Consider the following 23,009-nt stretch of genomic DNA (forward strand, 5'->3'; position numbering starts at 1 on the left):
GTCTCAGCTTCTAAAACAAGAGCCCCCCAAAAATAATGGCCCTTAGGGCAAACTTCTTGGAATTATCACTTGGGTTAAATTTATTGGAAAATTTCCACGCAAATTAAAAATCAGTACCCTATCTATGCACAATTATTATACTATTTGTACTTTCTTTGAGAATATTCTCAAACAGTAGCTTCTATAGAAATTCTATATAGAGTTCTTTTAAGGCATAAGAATAAGGAATCTTTTGTTCCTTAGGCCCATCCTCATAGCCCAGATGCACTTACTTTTCTTTCTTTTTTTTTTTAATATATATTTTTATTATTTTTTTATTGGAGTATAATTGCTTTACAATGATGTGTTAGTCTCTGCTGTACAATGAAGTGAATCAGCTATATGTATATATACATCCCCTCCCTCTTGGACCTCCCTCCCACCCACCCCATCCCACCCATCTAGGTGGTCACAGAGCACCGAGCTGAGCTCCCTGCCAGAGGCACTTACTTTCCTCAAACGAGGGAGTCACAGACCCACTGGTGCTTATGTTTGCTACTGGTTCTGCGGATGGGCAGCATAATTCACCGTTTCCCATGCAGCAGGAGCAGCAACCTATATAGACAAAATAACACGTGAGGGGAGAGTCCAACCACAACAGAAATGGACAACATGAAGAGATGCCAAGTAAAACAAACCAAACCCCCCAAAACAAAAAAAAAACCCAAACTCATTCACACACACACACAAATTTTCCATACAGCCACACTGTATGGGTATCTATCAAAAAGTATTCAAATATGCTTATACAGAAGCTAACATTTAAAGAGTGGCAGACAAAGGATCAGCTCCTTTACATATTGTCTCTTCTTTGTATGAGACAAGGAAAATGTTTTTGTTTGTTTGTTCTCCAGCTGATATCTTTTTTGGACCATCAGGGAATTCCCATAATTAATTAATTTTTTTTTAAGGAAAATGTTTTTATCCATGCTGTTTTATTAGTTTCCACCGTGCTTTGGGAAATAAGAATTTGACCACTTTCCTAAAATACAGCTTGGATTTCACCTCTCCTTGAAAACATGCACTAATGCTCTATTGCTAACTGCAGCTAATTCAAACTCCTTAGCCTGAATTTGAAAGCTCTCTAGGACTCGGCCCCTCTCCCCCTATCCAACCACTCCCACTATTCAACAAAGGCCCTTCCCTTCTTTCAGGACAATTCTCTAGTTGTCCTCCACAAACTTCATGTTTATTTGAGTCTCCTGGCCTAGTTTGACACAGATTTCATCCAAACCCTCTCCTCCTCTAAGTTTAGCTCAAAACTCACTTCTTTCAAGAACATGTTTCCTACTAGTTTAGAAGATGCAGTAAAAGCAGTTGTATTCTTTTTTTATTTTTAGATATATACTGCTGAAAGTCTCTTGCTGGTTTATAGGTAAACTGGTTTACAGAAGTCATACTGAGACATCTGCTATAGAGCTGTAATTTTACCTCTATATAGTCAGAGAACTGCATGCAGTGTCCTTTAAAACATTTCTCACATATATGGACATGGTGCTCCTTGACATGGATTATAATAGAATAACTTCAGTGATACACTGTATTAAAACTTAATGTACTAAAAAGGAATAATTCATAGGCTGAACCTTTCATTGATAATGTGCTTTAATTTTTCAGTAGTGTTCTTAAAAACAAAACAAAAAAAGATTTCAAAGTATAAAAACTACAATCTATAATAAGCTATTACAAATGTCTTTCTAAATTTAAGATAACGATGCCACAGAATAATCAAAAAGAAAATACAGAAATCATCTGGCCCTGCCCTATTACCTTCAGAAATTTGAAGGCTTAAATTCACTAAGATAAAATTGTTAAGAAAACAGATAAAAAGCCAGCCCATTCCAATGACATATGTATAGGGAACACACACATATGGCAGTTTTTCCCTTCAAATGTAAGAAGGACATGTAAGTGCCCCATTAGCCTTCTCATTTATGTATGTATGTTTGTATGTTGCTCAGTAATACACCATACTTATTTATTACTTTTTTATTTTACCCTTTGACCCCCTTCGCCCATTTCTCTTACCTTCTACTCCCTGCCTCTGGCAACCACGAATCTTGTTTTCAGAATCTATGAGCTTGTTTTTTTTTTTAAGATTCCATATATAGAGAGATGATATGCCCTTCTCTTTTTATTAACTGAACCTCTGCTCTCATATTAAAATAGGTTAATTTTCCTTTCAATTATAATTCCACACTTAGAGCGTAAGCAAATCATGTGTCTCTGACAAATGTGTAGCGAGGGGCAGAAGGGAGTGAACTATTTTGGATTACTGAGATTTGGGGAGGCCAGGCTGGACATCTAATGTGTTATGTGTTAATACTACTAGCAAAGCAGAAGAGAGCAGGCTTTAGGGAAGAAAAATAACCAGACAGGTTTAAAAACCTTTTTCCTAGGAACATGGGTGAATAGGCAAATAAACAAGTGCTTTGCCACAGGAGTTTTCAGGGTAGCTTCAGAAAATCATGGCATATCTTATCGACCCATGCATCTATCCATTCATTTAACAAATATTACTAAACATGTATAGGAAGCCTGATACCATGCTAGGTGCTGAGGCTATAATGATGGGCAAGTCAGTCACAGCACTTACACTCTAGTGGGTTATACTGAAAATTTAAAAAGCAATTATAAAGCAGTGAGATAAGAGGAGAGGGAAGTATAAACACTGCAGAAGGTTTTCTATTGAGATAAGCCATAGCTGTCTTCTGGCTCTCCATTTATTTATATAAAAGGTGCAAGCTAGTTTTCCTGCTAGAGATGACAATGACAGGATTTAAAGAACATCTATGGTACTGTTTATTTGCTATTTTTAAAGGACAGTAGAGACGTAGCAGCAGAAGTCTCCGGGCTTAAGACATTTAGTTTAGGACTCCCCACACATGTTCGCAAGCCTTTGGTGGCCAGTTCTAAAACACTCGCAGGAGAAGAAGATGTAGAGAGTGGTGGTCTTTAGGCCCTGTCTGAAAACACAAAGTAGATGGATTTATAGGATAAATGTGAGAGTACACAAAGAAAGCGAGGAAGGAAAGGATGCTGGGCATGATCAGAAAAGTACTCGAGACTTCAGAAAAGTGGCTTTTAAAATCTTAGTGAAAGCATACACATAATCCTTGAACTTCTGTTTTAAAAGGGAAAATAGTCAAGAGGACTCAAAAGAATGAATTTCTGAGGATATAATCACAAAGGATCTGACAAAGAAATTAGTGAGCACCACCAATAAAATGAACTAAAGGAGGCCTGATTGAAGCAGGGTTAATGTAAATCACTAGTTGGCAAACTACAGTCCTATGTAGTGGGACCCCGCAGTCCTATGTAGTAGGTATTAGCAGCATTAAATATGGAAACCAAGGCACAGAGAACTTGCCTAAGACCAAATAATAGTAAACTGTAGAGTCAGATTTGAACCCAGGCAGACTGGCTCCAGATCCGTGTTTCTAACCCCTGTGCTATCTACTTCCAGTTTGGGATGAAGGACAGGAGAGAGGAAGGAAGGCAATGTAAGACAGTAGGATTTGTGGGATCTTCTTCCTTTTAAGTTAGTTAAAATGCTTTTTAAAATCTCTTTTTAAAAAGAGATTTCTTTTTGCTCTTTCTTTACTTATTGCTATTTACAACTAATAGTTTTAAGATTAGTCATCTCTCTACTCCACACACTCTCTAAACAAAATAGGTACCATCATTTACACTTCCTAGCACAGTGGTCTATGTCTATGAAATCTCCACACGCACCAATGAATCCAAAATGCATATTCTATTGCTGAGTTCCCTTCACGAATTGAAGCAAACCCGATAACTGTTAACACATTAACAAAGTCACTGGTTAGGGTCATATTTTCACTTATACCAAGGATTGCCGAACATTTTCTATAAAGGGCCAGATAATAAATATTTTAGGCTTTGCAGTCCATTGAATCTCTGTTGAACGACTCAACTCTACCAATATAGCGTGAAAGCATCCATAGGCAATATATAAATAAATGAGCATGGCTATGTTCCAATAACATGTGATGGACACTGAAATTTAAATTTCACATAACTTTCAAGTGTCATAAAATATTTGTCTTTTAAAATTTTTTCTTTAACTCTTTAAAAATGTACAAGCTATTCTTAGCTCTTGAAACATACAAAAACAGATGGCCGACTGTAGTTTGCCAACTCCCAACTTTCACCATTAACCCTGCTTCAATCAAGCCTCTTTAGTTCATTTTATTGATGGTGCTTACCTGATACAATGTTGTTAAATTAACAAACATAGGTGCTTAGTTTCCTAGAAAGAGCCCTCCTTCAGTTGTTACTCTTCTCTAAACTCTCAGGACCAAGGAAGTCTTAGGATTTAACAAAAGATTATCCTCACAAAAGATTTATAAACAAGAATCTAATAAATGAACTTGCAAGCTCTTTCTATTATTGACTATGCTTCAAATTCCTCATTTCATAAATACCTGTGATATTCAAGATAGTTCAAGGAAGTTTCCTTAAACAAAACATTTAGGATACAGGCTATACAGGCATGTAAGAGTTTCTTTATAATTAAGGATCATACTTGTTTCTGGGATAGAACTTGTAAAAGGTTCAGGTTCATTTATCGGCACTGGACTGTCCTCGAAAGCAGTGCTTCCAGGCTCTGCTGCTTTGTGGTCTTGAGACTGGTCGAAACCTTCATAGCGTCCTGCTTGGGAGGTGCGGTACATACACATGAGTGATACGCTGGCTATCACAATGCTGCAGAACAGGGTGACTGCCGTGATGATCATCTGTCAACGTTGCAAAGAGACGTTAGGCCACTTTTCACAATCCCAGCTTGAAATCTTAGTAGACGAGGTTAAGGGCACTTTTTTGGTTGAAAATGCGTTATCTCCATAGCTATAAATGCTCTACAACAGTGGTTCTTAAAAAAGAGGAAGAGTATGGAAGGAATGTAAGTTACTTGAAGAGAAATTAGGGTTTGCTTGTAATCAAATGAGATTTCTAGATGCTTCTTTCACTATGCATCATGTCCTTGGTTTCCTCTACAAGTAATCTAAATGATTACTTATAGACTTTTTCTTTACTTCAAAGATTTTGCTTGCTTTAGTACACAGTTCAAGTGTATTTCAACTAGAAACTTTGTCATGGTGATAATACTAAAAATAAGTAATTATAGCTAATACTTATTGAGTACTAACTATATGCCAGCACTAGTCTAAGTCATTTATATGTATAATCTTATTTATTCTCACAACAATCCAATAAAATTCAAAATTACAAAACAGAAAAAAAGGGTAAGAAATCAAAATCATTTTAGGAAGTTCCTAAAAAACACATCTTTGGGCTTCCCTGGTGGTGCAGTGGTTGAGAATCTGCCTGCCAATGCAGGGGACACGGGTTCGAGCCCTGGTCTGGGAAGATCCCACATGCCGCGGAGCGACTAGGCCCGTGAGCCACAATTGCTGAGCCTGCGCGTCTGGAGCCTGTGCTCCGCAACAAGAGAGGCCGCGACAGTGAGAGGCCCGCGCACCGCGATGAAGAGTGGCCCCCACTTGCCGCAACTAGAGAAAGCTCTCGCACAGAAACGAAGACCCAACACAGCCATAAATAAATAAATAAATAAATAAATTAATTAATTAATTAATTAATTAATTAAAAAAAAAGTCACAGACCTAAGTGGTATGTAGATTTAAAAAACAAACAAACAAACAAACAAACAAAAAAACACATCTTTGGGAGGGGCAAGGAAGGGATATGGAATTAAGAGATACAAACTACTGCGTATAAATAGATAAGCAACAAGGGTATATTGTACAGCACAGGGAAATAGAGCCATTATTTTGTAATAACTTTAAATGGAGTATAATCTATAAAAATATTGAATCACTATGTTATACACTTGAAACTAATGTAATATTGTAGATCAAACTATACTTCAATTAGAAAAAAACAAAAACCACACAAATCCTTGGGAAATTCTGATTCAGCAGGTCCCAGAAGCCTCCTACTCAATAGCTTTTCAAGCACACTTTTTCCCCAAATACTTTTTGTTCTGAAATTTATATGTATGATACAATTAAAAGTCAAGAACTTGGCTTTTATTATTACTGCTAACTTATTAAATGGCTTTAAATTAATCACCCTTTCCTCCAATAAAGGAAACATAATTCATAAGTATGCTTAAGAAGACCCAGTAAGTTTCAAATATTTGGAAATCCTCAGCGACAAACAGACTTAAACATGTGAAATCTTTTTTTTCAATTTCATTTTCCTTTTTATAGACATGTAAAATCTTTACTGCATTTTGAGGTGTGAGTTAACAAAGTGACATAGGATCATCAGTGTGATAGGCAATAAACTGGAATAGACTTTCAAAATTAATTTTAATTTAAGTATAGCAAAACACATTAAGAAGCTAAAAAGAGACGTTCTCAAGAACAGAACTGTCAATAAACTCTTCTCACCTGCTCTTTTCCGTAAAAGAAGGCTGAGTCAATGCTTTCTCCATTATGTTTTCCAGTTATCAAAAGAACACCAACAAGGAGAGCAGGAATCCTGTAATAACAAGAGTTTAGAGGGAGAGAAAAAAAGAGGGAGAGAAAAAAAGAGAGGATGAATAGTAACTGTGTATGTGGGAACATGTAAGCAAACAGAAAACTACCAACTTACCCCCAGCCAGATATTATGATGATTCCAACAGGAATTTGTACCCTTTCTCTCTTTTTCAAAAGAAGCAAAGAAATTGCTAGAAGGCCTAAGAATAAAAAATAGAGATTGAAAGATAGGTGATTACTCTTGATGTTGATCAGACTTCATGGAACTTTAGCCAAGCTTATTTCAATAGTAGTCTGTAGTTCTTGCCCTAGAATTCACTCCTTCTAAATAAATGCTTTTCCCAATATTTTGAAGCAAGTTTTCTTAATTCAGAATCATTCATGTTTTCCCTACTACATTGTTTCTTTACTGAAATCTTCTTGTTTTATACATGAGGATTTTTTTTCAAAAAGCCCAAATCATTTTGTTCTTTTGACTGATGTGTTTGGAATCGAAGTATATTTGGAAAAAAAATTTTTTTAACTGGATACAGAACAATTCTAAAAATAAAAACACCCCCACTTTGCTGGTGCTAAGAAAGTACAGGCAATTCTTATACAGGTTTTGTTTTGGGAAAATTCACCAAGTCTAAATGATGGACCTTAATATGAATATAATATAAAGTTAATACAAAAACAAATGTTTTAAACATTTAAACAAATGTTTTAAAACAATATTTCAAGAGCTTCCCTTATATCTTATACACAATTATTTATAGAAGTAACATCTTATTTAATAAATTCTACATAGCTATAGAAGCTTAGAACTTTAGAGTTGGAAGTGACCACTGTTTTAAATTAATGCCTTCATTTTATAGATATGTAAACAGGGTTTGCCCAAGCCACACAGCCAGCAGAGGGCAGAGCAAGACTAGAAACCCAGCCTTCTGCCAGAAGATTAAGTCCTTCAACTCTGTCAATGTTTCTAAAACTCAGATCTGTGGACCCATAGGGATCTGGAAATTTCTATGAGAAATGTTAAGTCTTTTTGGTTTATTTGCAATGATAATCATCTGGATGACCATCTTACAACCAAAGTACAGTCTCGTTATTTCAGGGCTTACATCTGGTTTTATCTGAAGTTTGAGCCAAGTGAAGGCCAAATAATATCACAACACATAGTCCAAATGAACATTCTGTGGTAGTTTGAAGAGAGAAAAGCAGTGAGATAACCAGGTCATAAACCCACACATCAAAGTAAAGCCAGGCCAAACCAAAACAACCCTACCCAGAGAAGTGAGTTCCATTTTACATTTCAAGCTGTGACTCAGATTAGCAAAATAAGATCCTTTGTCATGTCAATTAATGTAGCTAATTAGAGTTACTGAGTTTGTAGTTTTGTTTAAATCTAATCTGTGAATTTGCTTTGGTTTTAAAATTGTATATTAGCTGTATATAAGGAATTCATACCTAGATTTAAGATTATACAGATTAAGTAACACTGTGCTAGAAATAATACAAGTCAACACTGAGATCCTTGAGAATTGTTCTTCTTTATAGAGGACCCACACAGTACTCAAGTTCAAGAGATACTGTAATACCAATGCTCCTCCCAATGCATTTGCACACTCTATTGTTTGAGGTTTTTAAAGTGCCAGGGAAGCAAGTAACCAATCACAAAAGAGTGCCAACTGTGTTATAGTAGTGAGGGCACTCTTTAAAATTCCAATGTTTATCATTTCATTCCTGCCTTGTGAAAATATTGACATATGAAGAACAGGCTTAGTCTAGGCCTGGATGTCTCACTGATGAAGCTGTGAGAGTTCTTGCCTGAATCAGTTAAACTCTTTGGGCCTTATCTTCCTCCATTTGCAAAATGAAAGATTTAAACTAGACCAGTGTTTCCAAAAGTGCGGTGACTGCAGGTGGCACAGGGGGGAACATTTTTTGACTAATTATGTGTTTATTTTAACATGTGCTTGAAAAATTTTTAACTAACACATGAAACCTGGGATTTTACTGAGATAAGGCTAAATTTATTAAAGTAAAAAAAGTGAGTTAATTTTAAGGTGGAAAGAAAGGACAAGTGGTAGGCAGATATGGCAAAATTCATGAGGATGGTTTGCAAATGAGTAAAATTGAAAATGGCTGAACAGGATGACTTAAAATGACCTTTTAGGTCTAAAATTCTGTTACATCATAATAATCTCAAGGTTATTCTTCATCGAGGTCAGGGAATTCAGAACAGCTTCTTTGGAGAGATTTTGGTATGCATGCTTGAAGAGGATATCAGAGAAACTTGGGGCTTTTTGACAGATTGATCTATATACTGCTCTCTTATTCTCACTATAAATTTAACCTTAATAAACCTAAGTATTAGAGATCAAGTTGGTTCATCTGTATTTGGAAATAAAGTATTCAGGCTCTTTTAACTTGACAGCTCGTGAAAACTCTTATGCCATGGAAGGTGTACTTGCCTTTAAAAAGCACAAACCTTCTCCTGTTTGCACTGAATTCATTTTGTAATTCCTTGCCACATTGTTGCTTCACTTCAAAAGGCTGTTGACTGAGATGGGTCCTGCTTTGATCCTGAAGGCATGAAATCAAAGGCCTGTCCCCCCAGCCCCGCCCACAGCCACTTCCCGACACCTGCCTCCTAACAGGGGCTATAACTAGTGCTACCATTCTACAGTTTCCTTTTATGCGCCATTTTATAGGTTTGCATTTGTGGTATGAATACAAATCAGTCAGACTGAATGTTTCACAAACATACCAGAATGCACACACCCAAATAAATGTTATACTTCAAAAGAGCAATGTGCTAAAACATTTTGAATATCCTTTATGGGGCCAGTTGAAATGAAAAATAGTTTTTCTTACTGGGTATTCCTCTCTTTCCATACCCTTTTGTTCACTTGTTTTTCTCGTTCTCATATTACTGCTCTTCCCTCTATTTAATAATATAGTTACATTTGTTGAGTGCCTACCATGTACCAGGCATAAACATCCATATTTCATTTAATTCTCAAAATAACTCTGTAAGGTGTGATAATCCAGGCTTACAGATAAGGAAACTGAGACCGCAAAAGTTAAGTCATTTGCTTAAGGCAGAGCCAGAATTTTTCATTCAGTTCAGTTGGATTCTAATAGTGAGCTCTGTGACACACCTCACATGCCTCATCCCTCTCTGCCCATTCTTTCCTTTCCCTACCTGCTTCTAGTGCCTTTCCCCCTTGATGGCTCCAAAGGGGAGCTGTGCTGACTGTGGCCTAGAACCCAAGACCCTGAAGAAAAAGGACATGTGACTGGAAACCACCTGAGCCCAGGCAGAAACAGAGTGATTAGGGAAGAGAACTCAGCTTTGCAGACTGCCTATGTTAGTGGGTGTAACTGCCCAAGTGAATGCCCTAATCCTGTACTACTAGACTTCAACTAGATCACTAGAAACTGGGGCCTCAAGTGATGGAGGAGAGGGGGACCTAAATTTCTATTCATGATCCAACTTACCTGTCCACAGGTAGGTGCTGTAGAGGGAGCTGTACAATAAAACAAACACCAGAATTTGTCCAACAAAATTTGTTTCTTTAACAAAATTCCATATCATCATTCCAGCGCAGACAATAGACTGAAGAAAAAATTATAAAAAAACAAAGTCAGTCATACTCATGTGACTCATACACATGTGTTTTATTCACAGCAACTATAATTATTCATTTAAAATTACTGCTGAGTAATTAACTATTGCACTCTAGTTATACTAAAACTTCAAGTTTTATGATTAAAAAACTTTTTATACAGAGCCTTTAACAAGCCTTTCTATTTAATTGAAATAGATAACAACATTCTAAATACTAACCATATATTTAGAAAAGGTTTACATAGAAAATGTAAACTTCTTTCCTTTATGATTTGAGACATGCAAAGATTTAACCAGAAAAGTAAGATTACGAGAGAGTTTAATTTGTAATGATTCAATTATTTCTATTAAAAAATGAAAAATTATCACTAAATGTCATTACACTTGTCTTTCTGTATCCATGGAGGATTGGTTCTAGGACGCCTCCTCGCCCCCCACAACAGATACCAAAATCCAAGGATGCTCAAGTTCCTTATATAAAATTCTGTAGTATTTGCTTATAACCTATGCATATATTCCTGTATACTTTAAATCATCTCCAGATTACTTATAATACCAAATACACTGTTAATGCTATGTAAATAGTTGTCGGCATATGGCAAATTCAAGTTTTGCTTTTTGGAACTTTCTGGAATTTTTTTTCTGAATATTTTCAATCCATGTTTGGTTGAATCTGAGGATATGGAACCCATGGATCTGGAGGGCCAACTGTATTAGCCTCAACTTTGTATAGTTCAAGACACACTGCAGTATTTAATAAATTAGGCATAAATTAGTTGTAATCAAATTGTAATTGATTGTATTTGGTAAAAAAATACTTTTGACTTTATACCTGGAAAAACCCAACAAAGCGATTTTTTCCTCTATAGTAATATAATCAATGAGAAAAACACAGCTTTAATTATCTGTAGGTTTACTAACCTGAGCGATGAGTAAATTCGTTGTAAGCATATGAGGAAGCTGTTTATACTTCTTGCTCAAAAGAAGAATAGCCAAAGACCAGATCTTAAACACACAGGTTCAAAAGTTACTCAGGTTTCTTAATCTTTATAATCACTTATTAATTACTAACTTTTATTTTATAATTACTCATTAGCCTCTTTAAAGAATTCTCTTATCCTGGTTCAAAAAGGAATTGCAATATTTTATTTACTTTAACTTGTGTAGCTCCCAAAACGGCATTAAGGTAAACTAATATCCAAAGTAAAATAGAAAGCATGGAGAGATCCTATGGTAAATTAACTCCAAAAATGACAGAGTCTTTAAGAACTATTCCTTGAACAGGGAGGGCCACGTTCCAACTATCCCTACCTTTGGTGGCTGGGGTGGGACACAGGCTCACAGCCAACTCTTCAGAAAAGGAGCTTTAGTGGGAGACGCAGTTATACTGCACTATCTTGAATTTCCCCATTTTGATTCCACCACATTGGCTCGTGAGGTATCTAAATTCCAGGCTGTCTTACTTCAAACAACACATGTCATCCACCTTAAGATTAATTTTCCTGCATTCTTTATATTTAAAAGGATACACAGTAGTCAGCTACGTATGCTGGTTTGATTTCCTTCTTTCTTCTCACCTCATTGTCAATCAAAATTTATATTGTCTCTCCCCCTACGAGACTGCCCTCTTATCAACGGGCATCATTTTTAAGAAAATGTAACAGAAGCAAAATTTCTTAAAAATTACATTAATCACACATTTATTTGTTGCCAGTATACATATTCATCCTTATGTCCTTTCCTTTAACAGCAAAAGTTGTCTTTTTATTTTCAGCCAGAATACTGTTTGAATTCAACAGGCAACTCAATCTACAAGATACTCTAGTTGCCAAGTGTATAAGTATTTAATTTGAGCTAGATATATCCAAAAGTTTCATTAACATTAAATGGGTATTTGGTCTTAATCCCAAAGATCCCTTCCAACAACATGATTCTACAATACCTAGTATTTTTATATCAATTCACCATTTTCAGAATGCCTTTTACATATATTGTCTCATGTAATCCTTAAACCATGGAAATAGGTAAAATTATTATCTGTATTTTATAGTTGAGAAAATTGAAGCTTAGAGAGGCTTAGGTAACTCCACAGAGAAATAACAGCTAGTTTGTCATAAGGCCAGGAGTCAAATCCAGGTCTGACTAAATCTCATGCCTTGTCTGTTATACAACTCTAACTCCCAACTGGAAAGACAAAACTCAGAAGGCTGATACTATATTTTATGGGTAGGCTTTAGCTTTCTGTATTGCATAAGAAATTAGATTTTTACTCCCTAACTTTCTGTTACCAAGCTATTCTCAAATTCATTCTGTGATTCTCATTCATTTTTACACTGAAACATACTTACCAAGGAGACCAGACTGATAATACTTATATCAAAACTAACATTCTGGATGGCATATGCCAATGGCTTCGGGTCCATGGTGGGAAAAGTCAGTAACCAGGCAGAGATGTACATGATTGGCGCAGACACAAATGTGCTTATTACCATCCCTGAGGTTATCTGCAAAAAATGAAGTCAAATTGAGGAAGAGTCACAGACTCACTTAAACAATTCCCGTGAACTTTAGCCACAGCGCACTAAGGCATTCTAAAATAAAAGCAGGAGTCAGTAAAGAGACATTACAGAATCCAGCGTGTTATCTAATATCATATTCCCTTTTTCTTAGAGTTCTTACAAGAAAACACAGTTAAGTTCCCTTGGCTTCTCTTCCAGTCTATGCTCAATTTATATTTGCATATAACAATGCTAGAAATCCCACATCTGATGTTTATCTCCTAGATTCTAGAAAGTAAACCATATTAATGATCTACTTAAACTGATGACCAGTTTCCTTCCATACTATTTCAAAAATATAGGGCAATAAAAGCAATTTCAAAAAGAGAAAAATTACCATGCAAACATTCTACCAATTAAATAATGGAACTAACCTTTGGTCAACAATTTAGTTCCTTCATGTTATATGTTATATTTCAAAAACATCTGCTCTAATGCTGTAGATAACATGTATAGTATGCTTAGACACTAATTGATGTTAACTGATTTAGCTATTTATTGCAGTTGATTATGTGGTATTTTGCATCTGGTGGTTGGATTATCAACGAATAAAACAGATTTTTTCCCCTCAAATTTCGAAAGTTACCCTTCTGTAAATAACCTTTAGGCTTAACTAAAATTACAGCATTAAAATACTTGAAACTAAAAAAGACTAATGAAAAAAGTCATGGCTGAATAAAGACCCCCAGATTAAATAACTCACTTGTTACATGATGTTACATAATGTCTCTTTATTTATAATGAGGCAATTTAAAGATATCAAATTCTCATAAAAGAATGTAGATTTCTGTGTTTTAAAAATTCATTTTTCTACCAACCAAACAATCAAACTTAGAAAGTAATATATACATACAATCTCTACTTCCATGTTGAACTGTGTTGCAAAGATAGCCACTCCTGGTGCTACAGGAAAGACACCATACAAAAACGCATAATTCGATACACTTGTATGGTTCACTACACTGTTGCCCTTGTCCAAGAGTTCCACCATTTCTCGGCACAGAAGTGGCAGCACCAGGCTGAAGAAACAAGAAAGGCATCATTTGCTTGGTATCGAAGTATGCTGGTCCCCAAATAGTAAATTGCTCTAGTGAACTTGGCATTAGGTTATTCTTCTCCTGCCCAGAAGGTATCATTTTATTGAAAGAATAAAAAATTCAACTTGGAGCTACTTAAAGTAAAACAATATTCTAGAAATACTTCAAACATCAGGAATTAGGAGGAAAAAAACTAATTTTTTGGTTCTATGAATAATTTTCTTGCAAAAAAATCTGTAAAAGTTGCCATTATAACTGCTGTTTCTTGCTTTCCCTATTAGTTCATTGAAATGTTAAAAGAAAAAAAGAAGACTGACAACCTGAGTAAACTTTTTCAAGAAAATTACTAAACTCATTCTTGGAAAAAAAAAAAAAAGTGGACCTTTATTATGATTAGAGGTTTAAATGGTTCAGGTAATGATAACAATGCTACTCAGTTAGATTTCAAAAACCAGTAGAGAAACAGGTATTTTACAATTAGCTCTTTATCTTAATAAAGAAAAAAGGTTTAGCAAAGGGAACTGAAATAACTGAGGTAGAGCAAAAAACTAATGAAATCCAGATCTGGTGAAGAGTTAATTATTAAACAAATCCTCCAGGATTCCATAGAAAGACCATATCAACAGTAGCAAGTTAATGGAGCTTTCCTTTAGAAAGAACAAAACCAAGGTTAATATTGTCACAGCAGCACCTACAGAGATGCTCTCAGATGGAGTAAAGAACTACTCTTATGTGTTTTTTTTTTTAATTAAAAGAAGAAGAAGAAATTATGTAATAGGGATCAAAGAACCAGAAAAAAGATTTTAAAAATGAGAATATTTAAATACTTATAAGTAATGGTTGGTATTACTATTACTGTTAGAACCATATTTATTGCTGTGAAAAACTAAATAAGGGACTTCCCTGGTGGTCCAGTGGTTAAGACTCCATGCTTCCACTGCAGGGGGCGTGGGTTCAATCCCTGGTCGGGGAACTAAGATTCTGCATGCCATGCAGTGCAGCCAAAAATTTTTTGAAAAAACTAAATAATACTTTATTTCCAAGAGCATAACACCACTATAAATAATCTTCAGAATTTATATTCATTTTTATTATTTTGAAAATATAGATACTATTTCATATTGCACTGGTCTCATGAATTTAATTGTCTATACAAGAGCTAAATTCAATAGTTAAACATGCCCCAAGTGCCTTGGGATAATCTTGTAGTAAAATTATGTCACCTTTACCAGGAAGTATAACTCCACGGCTAAAGAGCTAAGGAGGCTGAAGGAACTATCAACTAAGGAGCTAAGAACTTTTCATTTACAGGCTAGGATCAGATGATTAATAATAATCATTCCTATTGACTTACCTATATTCAGCCACCCTCAGAATTTTAGAATATTTCCCTCAAATTCATGAAATAGAAGTTTATATTCAAAATTATTGTTTTCATCATGGCCAATAGGATTTTAATAAATTTAGAAAACTCAGAAATCCTGCAAAATTCCTTTAAAAATATGATCAAACTAGGACACTGGAAGATATTAAGTAAAATTATATAAAAGCTGAAGGGAAACCAATAGTCTTTATCCTCTGACAGTAAAATGGAAAGAGTAACCTACACGGAAATGACTTTCCACCATATACCAACATCACATTTTCCTTTAAATTGTAACTACTCAATTAGGAGGGATTACTACTATCAAACTATTTAATGGAGAAAACAGAGACATATCCCAACGAACGGGCTAAATAAGGCTTTCACAAAGTACAATCCCCAAGTTAAATAAGTGAAACTTACAGTTTAGCTGTGATGAGAAGAATAAGTACAACAAATGCTGACTTCTTCAGTTTCTTTATTTTTCCTACCATTGTAAGACCAAGATAAAATAGAGCTGATCCAGAAAAAGAATTTGCAAGTCCATCAAGAAAATTTTCCATATATACGGGCACCTTTTGATCAAGAATAAAATTGAAAGCAATGCCAATGAAAACCATAAATACTATTGGGTTCTGTAACACACGCAGAAGTCCAAGTCCCACAATTTTCACTTTGTTTTGAGAGGCATTTTGAGTGTCTTTCCATCTCTGGATTTCACAGAAGATAAACCCTATAGGGTTTAACATCATAAGAGATATTGGCGCCACTAAGTAAATGTACTGGAGATACTCTGGGTATGTCGTTTGATATAAAGCTTCAACTGCAAAATACAAATTAAAATTGATTTTTAAATGGTTACCACAGAAATATATTAATAAATTATGAATATAATGTTTTCCATGCTTAATTATAACATATTGTAAATTAACCTAAATAGTGTAGAATGACCTCATTACCCTAGTTTTGGAAAAGTATGTTTTAGTAATAAAGCTGAAGAGGAAAAAAAACCCTCTATATTAAATGACATTTAGCTTATAAAATGATAATCAACTTTTAAAAAGTATTTTTAGTAAAACCCACTAATTGTTACTATTTAGAGGCTAAGACTAGTCTCAATAAAGGGGCAGAATTGTAGAATTCTTAAAACAATTCAAAGTAAAAATCTACTAACAAAATGTTCAAGTAGTCATAGCAACAAGGTGGTTGTTGGTTCTCTTGAGAGGGAAGTTTCATTGGAGTGGTGAGGCAGAAATCAGAGCACAGAGAACGCAGGAGAGAGGAGGAGATAACAGACTAAAAAATGAGCACTGAGGGACTTCCCTGCTGGCACAGTGGTTGAGAATCCGCCTGCCAATGCAGGGGACACCGGTTCGAGCCCTGGTCCGGGAAGATCCCACATGTCATGGAGCAACTAAGCCCATGCGCCACAACTACTGAGCCTGTGCTCTAGAGCCCGTGAGCCACAACTACCGAGCCCGCGTGCCACAACTACTGAAGCCCGTGCACCTAGAGCCCGTGCTCCACAAGCTAGGCCACTGCAATAAGAAGCCCGTGCATCGCAACGAAGAGGAGCCCCTGCTCGCAGCAACTGGAGAAAGCCCGCGTGCAGCAACGAAGACCCAACACAGCCAAAAATAAATAAAATTAAATAAATACATTTATTTTTAAAAAGTTTTAAAAAAAAATGAGCACTGAGGCGATGGAGTCCAAGCTATATAGGAAAAGAAGTGAAGATGGGAGATGGCTAACAGATAGAGAGCAGAGCAGTTAGAGACTGGAGGTCCCTGGGAAGTTCAAGAAGTAGGTGTAGCTGGAAGTTTAGGAGTTCACAGTAAGTCAGATAGTGAGCTATTGGATTTAATATTTCCCAGATGACTGGGTCCAGGATGTGGCCATGGGAGTTGGTGGCGGAAGTGGAGTACAGGAAAACATCATTGGAGGTGAGGAGGTCAAGGAACTGAGAGAGCAGAGAATTTGGTGGGTAGTTCACATGGATGCTAAGGTTAAACAAGATAACAAGCGGGCTTCCCTGGTGGCGCAGTGGTTGAGAATCTGCCTGCCAATGCAGGGGACACGGGTTCGAGCCCTGGTCTGGGAAGATCCCATATGCCGCGGAGCAACTAGGCCCGGGAGCCACAATTACTGAGCCTGCGCGTCTGGAGCCTGTGCTCCGCAACAAGAGAGGCCGCGATAATGAGGGGCCCGCGTACCGCGATGAAGAGTGGCCCCCACTTGCCGCAACTAGAGAAAGCCCTCGCACAGAAACGAAGACCCAACACAGCCATAAATAATAAATAAATAAATTTAAAAAAAAAAAAAGATAACAAGCAAAACTTGGGAGTAGAGAAGATGACAGTGGGCCAGATATTAGTCTTCAATGAATGAGGAATGACGAGAGTGAGGTCAGCAGATGGCAGCAACAAGGATGAGCAGTTTAGCCAGGCAGCAGGAACCTCAAAGAAGCAGTTTTTACAGAAGAGAGAGAATAATGGCCTAGCAGTGGTACACAGTGGCTATGAGGATGCCAATCCTGCCTACCCACTGCTCACATGGTATGCAGGTGATAAGAAAATGAGCAGCCTCCATTGGAGAGGAATGAATGCCTTCAGGAAGGAAGACCAGTGAAGATGCTGAAGAATTGGAGATGGAAAGGTGGATCTAAGAAATGTTTGGGAGGGGAATACAGTAAAGTCATGTCAATGCACATTTAATGCAAATTCAACTACACTTTCTTAGGAAAACAAAGGCTTCATTTTTTGTTTTCATAAAACATGTTCCCAAGTGCAAACTAATTACTTGTTCATTGAAGAAGAGCAATGCTTGCAAAAGAATCTGGCTATTAGACTTATGAGAAATGGTACAATATACACAAAGTACGTGTGCTGCATCTTGTGGGTGATTTGAGGGATTTTTCAAAGGTTCAACTGTATATGATGACTTTAGAACCTAACCATTGCATGAGATGTGTCTCCTTGGAAGGAGATGGGTTGGATCAGACTTCTAGCAGTTTCTTGGTTCATGTGAGGGTTGGTGGCCTGGTCTTGGCTTGATCAGGTTAACTTAGAGCCTTGCAGCATCAAATTGGTCTCAAGGCACATTTTTGGCAATGAATTCTGAAATTATTCAACCTAATATATGCAAAGCCTGATTCATAAATGATTTCAAGTTGAGAAAGATAAAATAAGAACAGCCACAATCACTCACAATCACTTGCTTCACAAGAGAGGCAATCATGTGAAAAAATGTAAAAGATTAGGTTTCTCAATTTACATTAAGATAAAGTGACACAGGTAGGAAAATATATTTGTTTGCTTACTCAGGATACATAAGTTCAGTTAATGTCAAGCACATGTCCCGTTAGTTATGTAACTAGATTATATAACCTTTAGAATACCTTGTTCTCATTAGCTAAAAGCTACTTTTTATAAGATTCAACTCCCTTTTTTTCAACTAAGCACATACAGAGGTCTCTAATATCTTTGAAATGTTAAACAAAATATATTTGATTACATAAAATTTCACACATTCTTTCCACTGATTTCCAAATTAGATATATAGCTCTGTAACTCAGTGGTTCTCTTTCACGTTTCATAAGGTTTCATCCTTTAAGTAAAAAAAAATAAAGCAGCACTTTTGATAACTATTTCTAGTTAGCTACACTACTTCTGACTAGATATTTTAGCTCAAAGAGAAAGGTGCCTATGCCCACCCCTCAATTTTTAAAATAGAGAGTATATTTTAGAAAAGCCTTGTGTTTTCAATCTGAGCCTAAGAATTTTCCCAAGTAGCCAAAATAAAATGCATAAGGTATTTCCTTTGACAACTTACAGCACACAAAGCTTCTTAAGTTAATGCCTTTTTACCAGAAATGTACTTTCCTGGTACAGTAGCACTAAATCACCATTACATAATGGACTTCAGGTTGTTTTAAATGCTCAATGCAAATTTGAACAAAAGTCTATATTTAGGCCTAGCCAATCACCAAGTCCTTTCTTCTTTTGCATGATCTTTTGTATTTGATTCCTACTTGGAATCTTGATTCCTGCTACTCCCACTAGTCAAAAATCTCAAAAGTGGGTTACCTACTCTGTTTACCAACGTATATTCTTCTGGTTTTTCTTGACCATCCCCTTTATCCATTTTACTTGCTACCAACAATATCACCTAAATCTTAGCTTTCAAAAATTAAGATTTTCCCACAGCTCTCCCTGCCCACAAGACCACATATAAAATCTTTCTTTTGACATTCACAATCTAGTCTCCACAATTTGTTCCTTATTTATCCAGCTCACCTCTCACTACACCTTAGTGCAAAGCCTCTATCAGCCAGTTTATATCACTGTAACGCTGGATAAACACCAGGTTCATAATTTCTAGTTCTACATGCCGGTTATCATTCCCCAACTTCATCATCCCCCAACTTCTTGAAACCTCTCCTTTCTTATCCAAATCTTGCCTACTATTTAAGGCCTGTCTCAGGTACCACTTCTTCCACCAAGTCTTCAGTCTACATCATGGATCTCTCCTTCCCTGGATGGCTCTGGTACTTTGTTTCATATCCGTGCCATCTCAACAAATTCTAAGTTCCTTGAAGGTATCATTTTATAACCCCCAGTCCCAGCTGAGTGCTAAGCAAAATCTGAAAATACTTGCTGAATGGAATTAACACATCAATGAATGTCAAAGGTTTCAGACAGACTAAAAATGTGTTTTGTAACATAGCAATTTATAACTAATTGTTATCCATGAACCCATTTCTTTTTATATCCAATTTTTTTTCTTTTTTCATCTTCTGAATATTTATAAAGCAGACTACTATTGGGGTATTTTAAGTCAGTTGAACAGGTATACAAAGGCAAAAGAAGTATAGTCTAGTGGGAAAGCAAAAAATTGGGAATAAATACTTGTTTAATTACTAGAATAGGGTTCAGTATGGGAATTTCAGTTCATTCTGCCATTCATTTGCATAATTACTTAACATTCCATCTTCATCTATAAATAGGCAGCACTATTTTTTAAATTTAATTTTATTTATGTATTTTTTATACAGCAGGTTCTTATTAGTTATCTATTTTATACATATTAGTGTATATATGTCAATCCCAATCTCCCAATTCATCCCACCACCCTCCCTACCCTGCAGCACTATTCTTTTGTTATCAATCTGAGTATAGTTTTTCAAATCTGAAAAATAATTGAAAGCAGTGACCCATATTAACAAATTAGATTTATAATCATTATATCAACTATTAAGTTCTAATTAATACTTATAAATAAGGCTCTTGGGGGGAGGGGAGAATCCCACTGTGAGGAATTATTATATAGCTTTGAAGAACTAAGAGACAAAATTAGCCACCCACTGTGGCTCCTATTTTGATTACTGCAGGGTTTCAATCCCTAGCAAATAACACAAAGACCCAGACAAGATCATTCTATTATTTAATGGCATATAGTTAAATGCTTCATTTCCTTTCTGTTTACAGCTCAAGCACTAGAGCATAACTATGATTAGTCAGGGTGCTTATGCTATCAGCATTGTTTAAGAATGAATTATAGCACTTAACTATGCCCTACTGTATCTTTTAATGACAGAGGCAGGGAACCATTCTGATCTGCTAAAATCCACATTTCACCTCAGTAGAGTCTTGGTTTCTTCTCATACGCGGATTTCTTAAAGTACCTCTGAAAAGAATTGTTTTTAAAAATAGCAAGCTTATTTTTTTAGTCTGCAATAATGCAGTGTAGTATTATGTCACTTGAGTATAGATAAATCATTTTAATGCAATTTCATAGACCATTATAATTATAGTATAGAGAAAAAGTAAACACGACTGTCCTTTTTCTTTAATCACTAACTTATCTCTCTTCTGAGTCACCTGTAAATTGGACCAATGTTGTAGAACAAATGCAGTCATAAAAAGGACATTTCCTTTAAGCTACCATGCTTATCGGTGAACTAGAGAGTAGGAATTCTTGGGAGAGGCCACATAACAAACAGAAAGAATGGTCTTCTCTCTAGAGACAGTCTTCTCTGTTCACCCTGAGCATAGCCAGAAGGCAGATGGCTATGAACAGCAGTAATAAATAATCTCATTGGAGCAGATACATGGCCCTAGTTCTGTACCAGAGCTTCCAATCTGCAGTTATATGAAAAAGCACTTCTGTGTATACTGTTGGTTTCAGGTAAAGTTATTGTCTACAACCTAATGTCACAAGAGCTCTTACATTATCTGTGATTTAAAAACAAACAAACAATTACAACTCAAAATCTGCAAGCATAATCATCAGGGGAACTGGGCTAGCACACTGCTGGGAACATGATTATTACCAGATTCATTGATTTCATGTGGGACATGAGAAAAGCAGCAATGAAAATGGCTGACTATATTTTTTATTTGGAGATTCTGCCTTAATATGAAAATGGATAAACTCATCTAATAGGTCTTTTTCCACTGCTACTCATTTTATGAATTTTTTTGAATAATGTAAAGATTATGAAAAACTTTGATTCTCTCTGAAAATAATGTATTATAAGGGCTAGCTGGGTCTTCTGATGATCAAATGGGCATGTTATATAACTGTGTGGCATAAGAGAATGCCCAGGATTTAAATCTAGGTTTGGGTCTCAGTCACCTGTTAGCTGTGTGACCTGGGGTAAGACAATTAAATCTCTGTAAGTCTGCCTTCTTATTTGAAAATGAGGATAATAATATCTGCCCTACCTCAAATGAGATAAGTATATAAGAAAATACTCTTATAAAGTTACAAATGTTAGTTCTATTTAGTTATGGGCTTACTACTCTATGACAGCATGAAACTTACAGTTCATGTCTAAATTAAGATATAGCACTATTTATTAAATATTTAACACTATGATACTTAGCCACTTCTAAGGTCCTTATACCATCAATACCTTGACAAATGTACGTTATTAATGCTCCTGAAGAGAGGGACAACACATTAACTCCTTGCTCTTTTATTTCCGAAGTCTTTATTTAAATGCTTGGCTCATCCTTTAATTTTAAAATTGATTAACCTTAAAGGAACATCTATCTAGTTTCTGACTATTCACAGCTCAGTTATCTAAGAGCCTGGTTTTTCCTCTCTCATAAACCTCCTACTTTATTCATAGTTGTATAATTTCTTAAGTGTGTATCTCTATTTCTGGTAAGCAATATGGAGGAAGAGAATGATGAAAAGTATAGTCCACTAGAATCCTTTTGGTGCCAGAGGTGTAATAATTTTTTTTTGGGGGGGGGGTGGGTTGTTAAAAGATAAGAAATTTGAAAGTTAATGGCAGATTTCAATTGTCCATTTCATTAAGTTTCATTCAGTCTCTGCTCAGAAGATATATCACCAGAGAGGCCTTCACTGGCCCTGCTCCCCACCTCAAACGCCATCTCCTTGTAAAATAACACTACTTTGTTTTTATGGCCCTTGTCATTACCTGATATTATTTTTGTTTTTATTTTATTTTCCCATTAAAATGTAAATTCAATATGTACAAGAACTTTGTTCACAAGTGTATTCACAGCAGCTAGCACAGTCACTGGTACTAACAGGTTCCTATGAATGAATGAAGTCATAAATGAATGACTATATCCATAATATTCAGTTCCCTACATTATGATACATGATCAAAGCAAAACATAAACTTTAAAAATATTAAAAATTCATAGAAAGTACATTGGTAGATGCCAGGGGCCGGGGGCTTGGGGGGGAGTAGGGAGGGGGAATGGGGAGTTAGTGTTTAAAGGGGACAGAGTTTCAGTTTAGGAAGGTGAAAAATTTGGGAGATGGATGATGGTGAGAGTTGTACTTAGTGCCACTGAACTGTACACTTAAGTATGGTTAAAATAGTATGTT

At 35.9% G+C, this 23,009-nt stretch overlaps 1 protein-coding gene across 1 annotated transcript in view; it reads right to left on the reverse strand.

The window, feature by feature from the left end:
* GPR155 (G protein-coupled receptor 155) overlaps positions 1-23,009 on the reverse strand; it is a 41,881-nt gene that overhangs the window by 13,145 nt on the left and 5,727 nt on the right. The window contains exons 3-11 of the mRNA XM_061202213.1: positions 15,564-15,963; positions 13,594-13,759; positions 12,531-12,686; positions 11,104-11,187; positions 10,053-10,170; positions 6,682-6,766; positions 6,477-6,567; positions 4,589-4,799; positions 490-594 (exon numbers count right to left, since the gene is read on the reverse strand). Of these exons, the coding sequence (XP_061058196.1) occupies positions 490-594; positions 4,589-4,799; positions 6,477-6,567; positions 6,682-6,766; positions 10,053-10,170; positions 11,104-11,187; positions 12,531-12,686; positions 13,594-13,759; positions 15,564-15,963 (1,416 nt within the window). The remainder of the gene's footprint in view (positions 1-489; positions 595-4,588; positions 4,800-6,476; positions 6,568-6,681; positions 6,767-10,052; positions 10,171-11,103; positions 11,188-12,530; positions 12,687-13,593; positions 13,760-15,563; positions 15,964-23,009) is intronic.

The sequence above is a fragment of the Eubalaena glacialis genome, chromosome 1, assembly GCF_028564815.1.
Source record: "Eubalaena glacialis isolate mEubGla1 chromosome 1, mEubGla1.1.hap2.+ XY, whole genome shotgun sequence".
In the NCBI taxonomy this organism is placed as follows: Eukaryota; Metazoa; Chordata; class Mammalia; order Artiodactyla; family Balaenidae; genus Eubalaena; species Eubalaena glacialis.